The 4,592-nt window shown below is 39.0% G+C and overlaps 1 protein-coding gene across 1 annotated transcript; it reads right to left on the bottom strand.

Annotated features, from left to right (window-relative positions):
* Positions 1-6: 6 nt before the first annotated feature.
* Positions 7-4,526, bottom strand: SIAH1 (siah E3 ubiquitin protein ligase 1). Its single transcript, XM_009580748.1, has 2 exons — positions 4,436-4,526; positions 7-1,232 (listed from the first exon to the last, which is right to left on the bottom strand). Exons 1-2 carry the CDS (start codon positions 4,524-4,526, stop codon positions 382-384), a joined length of 942 nt encoding a protein of 313 aa, XP_009579043.1. The 3' UTR covers positions 7-381.
* Between the last annotated feature and the right edge of the window lie 66 nt (positions 4,527-4,592).

The raw sequence follows: 4,592 nt of genomic DNA, 5'->3' as shown, positions 1-4,592 counted from the left end.
TTGTCAGTCAAAGGGGGGAGGAAAAAAACACAAACAAAAACACAAAACAGTATCCTTTTCAACAGTACAATCAATCTACAAACGAGTTTTTAGAATTATTTTACAACATTTCCTGTAGAATCAATTCTTAATACAAAAGATGCCCATTTTGGGTGTATATATATTTTCAGTGGTTTACTGTTGACTTATTTTAAATATATTAGTGTTACTACATGCAACTGCTTCCTGTAATTTAACAGCCTTTCCTTTTATTTACCTTCATATATGTCTACCCTCCATCTACCAAATAATTTGTCTGACAGTCAAAGATGGTTACCCTAGTTTCTGCTAAATTAAATGCAATGGTTTTAAACACTGGCCTGAAGAGGTTTGATTGCCATTTCAACACATGGATATAGTTACATTGATGCCTAAATTGCCATTTTCTGCAAAGAGCTGTGCAATGCTGGTGTCAAAGACTAGACAGTCACTATTCATAATGGCTGTTGCAATTCCCTCGTGAATAGATCGAGGAGTTGCTTCCCAAGTCAATCGCCGCCTATGACCATTTAACTCAAGTCGATAAGCAAAGTTTTCTGCTTGCTTGCGGGTTCCTATCAGCTGTACAATTGCAAAGAACTGCTGGTGACCATCATATTTTTCCTGTTTCTCCAATACTAACATGAAATGAAAGCCAAAACAAGACTGCATCATAACCCAGTCAACAGCACCAGGAAGATTAATGTCTGTAGCAAGGAACACTATATCTTCTCCCTGAAGTGTTGTAATTGACTTATGTTGATGCATCAGATGTGGCATTACAGCATCCAGAGAACCTTGCCATTTACATGAAGCACCGGGACATGGACAGGAATAAGGCCTAAACTCACACAGCTCCTCATGGTCTGCTTTTTCTGTGTGTGGCAAAGTTATTTCACATCCGGAAGAGGCATATTTACATGGGAATAGTACAGAATTGGCAACTTTCTCCATAGCCAGGTTACGAATGGAGCCCAGCGGGCCTCGGCAAGTTGGACAGCACGTAAGTTTGGGGCGACAGTTGCTACAAACAAGATGGCCGCTCTGACACTGAAGAATTGGTGGCAGCACATAGTCAAAACACACAGGACACTCAAAGAGACTAGCCAAGTCATTATTGGAAGCTGTAGTGCCAGTCAGTGCAGGCACCCTCTGTGATGGCGTACACTTTGAAGTACCTGTAGGTAGTGCTGTAGCAGTCTGACGGCTCATTTCTGTAACAGAAGAGAGAAAAAAGAATGAGTATCTAAACACATTTAATTTTCCTCTGCATACAGTATTTCTTGATTTACAAAGAAGCTTCAAAAGAAAATAGATACAAATGAAAGCAAAAAAAAAAAAACATAATGCAAATTGTGGATACGTTACATGTAGAATATCAGTTGTGCTGCATACAATACAGACACTTGTATGACGTGAATTTAACAAGTGAAGAAATTCTACTACTTATTCTGAAGTGGAGTTTACCTACTGGAAGCTGCAAAGGAGATGAGTGAAGATACGCTAAAAATGCAACTAAAATCCTCAAAGAAGTTTGCTGTTAGTTGTTTTTTTTTAATATTGCTTTTATGAAATACTCCACCCAGCTCACTTGCGTGTAACAACTAGGAGCACTATGGAACAATTCCAGGCTGAATTTTAAATTGTTGTGTATTTAGTGAGCTAAGAAACTAGCCATTTTTAATGAAAAAATGAACTAGCCATTTTTAATGAAAAAATGAACTTCCGGATATGACCACCTCAGTAATCATGTTTACTGTATAATTTTTTAGAAAAATGGAAAAACAGTAGCAAGGAAATATATAGCTAAGAAGATTAGTACACTGCTTTTTTCCCAGGATAGGATAGTGACTCTTCATTTTCATTACTCTGTTACAAAGTCCCATAGCTTTTAAAGTGCATCCATTACTTCAGCTTCCTGAACTATACCATTTGTGAAGATACCAGAAAAGAAAAACAAAGCAATTATTTTATTGAATTTCCCAAATAAGACAAGAAATTCAAAAGATTAAATTTGAGAATTTATTTTAGCACATAAGTAGTCAAACACTTCCAGTAACTTGAAAAGGCACTGTTGATGAAGTTTTATATTCAGTGGAGTTTACACTGAAGTTCTATTCTTTCAAATGTCTCCAGACAAAAGTTAACAGCTGTCTGACCAAACAGTTTGCTCAAGCATTCAACAGATGCGGTAGAAGTACCATATGTCTTAGCATGTTACGGATGCTACGCTTTTTCCTGCACCCCCTAACTCTCCTCCTTCTTGTGCAAAAGGAATTACTAGTACTACCAGAAAAAATAAATAATCCCTTTTGAAAAAATACACCTTACCTTCGTAGGTTAAGGGAAGCTAAGTAAAACGCTATTCAGCATTGGCTTCCGTTACACGGTAAAATTCTCAACCACCTTAAGTGCTTCTCTGCAAGTACACCAGCTCTGTATCTGTCACATATGTATAAAGCTCTCAAAATAAACCTCATCTTTAATCTCCTTGCTATTTGACATGGGAATATTAGGCAATAGGCAAGCTTCCCATATTTAGCATCATTTCACCCACAAACTTACTCATACTTGGACTAGATACCTCAAAGCAGCATATTGTGCATGCTTTTGCAAGACATGCACTGTTCAGGGCACGAAGCGAAGGAACTAAGAGATTCCAACATGCAAAACAACTTATCCCTTGACATTCAAAAGTAATCGTAGACAGGCAATTTCAAATTCTTCTACAGAAGCACCTCTCCCCAGTCCAGAGCTAGAAAAACATGAGCGTCTAAGATTCAGTATTCAGTCACTGATTTTATGAGTCTCACATGCCCAATAATAGCACCATCTCACCCCTCCAAAGTCTCTTCCTTCATCTCAGGCTTGTTGAATTAGAAATATCCAGTTCCCATCTTCAGAAAAAAAAACACAGAAAAAAAAAAGTGGTTTTCAATGCTGGGCCTTAACTGATATGACAGGAATATTTGTCTCTTTTGGCCTCATTTTCCTACTGTAAGGCATTCCAGCTTAGATGAAAAGTTTAAGATATCTGTGACAAATCAAATATATGTTCTGGGTAAGTGATGCCACACAAGCTTGTTGCGAGGAGATTCAAATGATAAGGCCTCTGTGACAACTGAGCACTGCTGCTATTTTTCCCCAACACTGTAGGTGGGAGGCTCATGATGCCACACTGCAGTTCTACGCTCTAGAACAAATTATACACAGAGAATAATTGTACACAGGAGAACAAATTCCAATCACGCTGTTCGCTTGGAAAGAGCTTAGAAATCACATGTGTATTCACGTGTAAAATTATAAAAGTGTTTCCCTTCAAATATTGTAAACACACACATTTCAGAAAGGTTCGTGTGTGCTTCGTCTTACCTGAACCTATACGTCCTGATCCAGGGATCCCCAGTAACCCACAGATAACACTGGTGAAAACCACTGCGTTAGACCAGTTCCCTAGGCAGTCTGACGAGCTGGGTGAGCTCTGGTTTCTTTAATTACACCTCTCAGAGCCCATTCAACAGTTAAATTAAGCAACCTACAAACTGTGCAGAAGACCTTATGCACAGATGTACTTCCCACTTAAGCTTTCTAAGCTACGGAAGTACTAGAGAAAAGAACCGTGCAGCCCTGTGTTATCACCGTTTCTGTACGTGACCAGCCTTCACACAGACCTTCCACAACCGAGGACCATCCAAATGAGCAGGGAAGGAAAATGAGCAGGAATCTGTGAACCAGACCATTGAGATTAGCACGCAAGGAAGAAACTGGATAAAGCTATAAACTGTAATTTACCAAGCCTAAACCTGCCCAAAGCCTACATTTTCATCACTCTTGTTAACACAAAGATGAATAATACATCATGACGAAAAAGTCAGAGAAGTTCTTTTTTCATAGCTGTCTTAAAACCTACAAGTTAATCACAAGTAAAAGCGTTAACAATGTAATACATTTAATCCACCAAACTATCAAAAACATAAAATTACAAACCAAGTAAACACAATTACAGAACTGGAAATAAACTTTAAAGATATTTTTAGTTACAAAAACTTTACTATGGGTAAAAATCCCTATGTGCAATATTTGTTATTATGTTACCTCTGTTTGCACACACGGGGAATAAGTCTCTAAGCAACTGTGACAAACTAAGGTACACTACGTGTCATCTTCAAAAGACTGTACAAATTTGAAAAAGTTTAACCAACCGAAAGAGAGGAAAGGGAAAAATGTATTTTAAGATTTCCTAGTTCTAGATCGAGAAAAACTGTCCTTGATGACATCAGAATGCACCGACCTGTTGATGAAACTATTCTCAACCCCGTTCTGGTTACGCTATCGAGATCTCCCGAGGGACACGATTTCACAGCTCCTACAAGAACAGCTTAAAATACTGCGCATAACGCAATTTAAAAGTCACTACCTTTCCCCTTGCTGGTTTTACCTCCCGGCAAGCATGCACACAAGACCCCCTTCCACGAATGCAGAAAGCTGGAGGCAGATCTCCCCGTCATGGGGAGTGAAGGCGCTCATCGCGTTTCCGCGCAGAAGAGATGGGCCCGGGGCAGCGGCCCCTCCAG

Source organism: Fulmarus glacialis, unplaced genomic scaffold (assembly GCF_000690835.1).
Source record: "Fulmarus glacialis isolate BGI_N327 unplaced genomic scaffold, ASM69083v1 scaffold41190, whole genome shotgun sequence".
NCBI lineage: Eukaryota > Metazoa > Chordata > Aves > Procellariiformes > Procellariidae > Fulmarus > Fulmarus glacialis.
The sequence above is the reverse complement of the archived record's forward strand: the minus strand, read 5'-3'. Positions and strand labels throughout refer to the sequence as shown.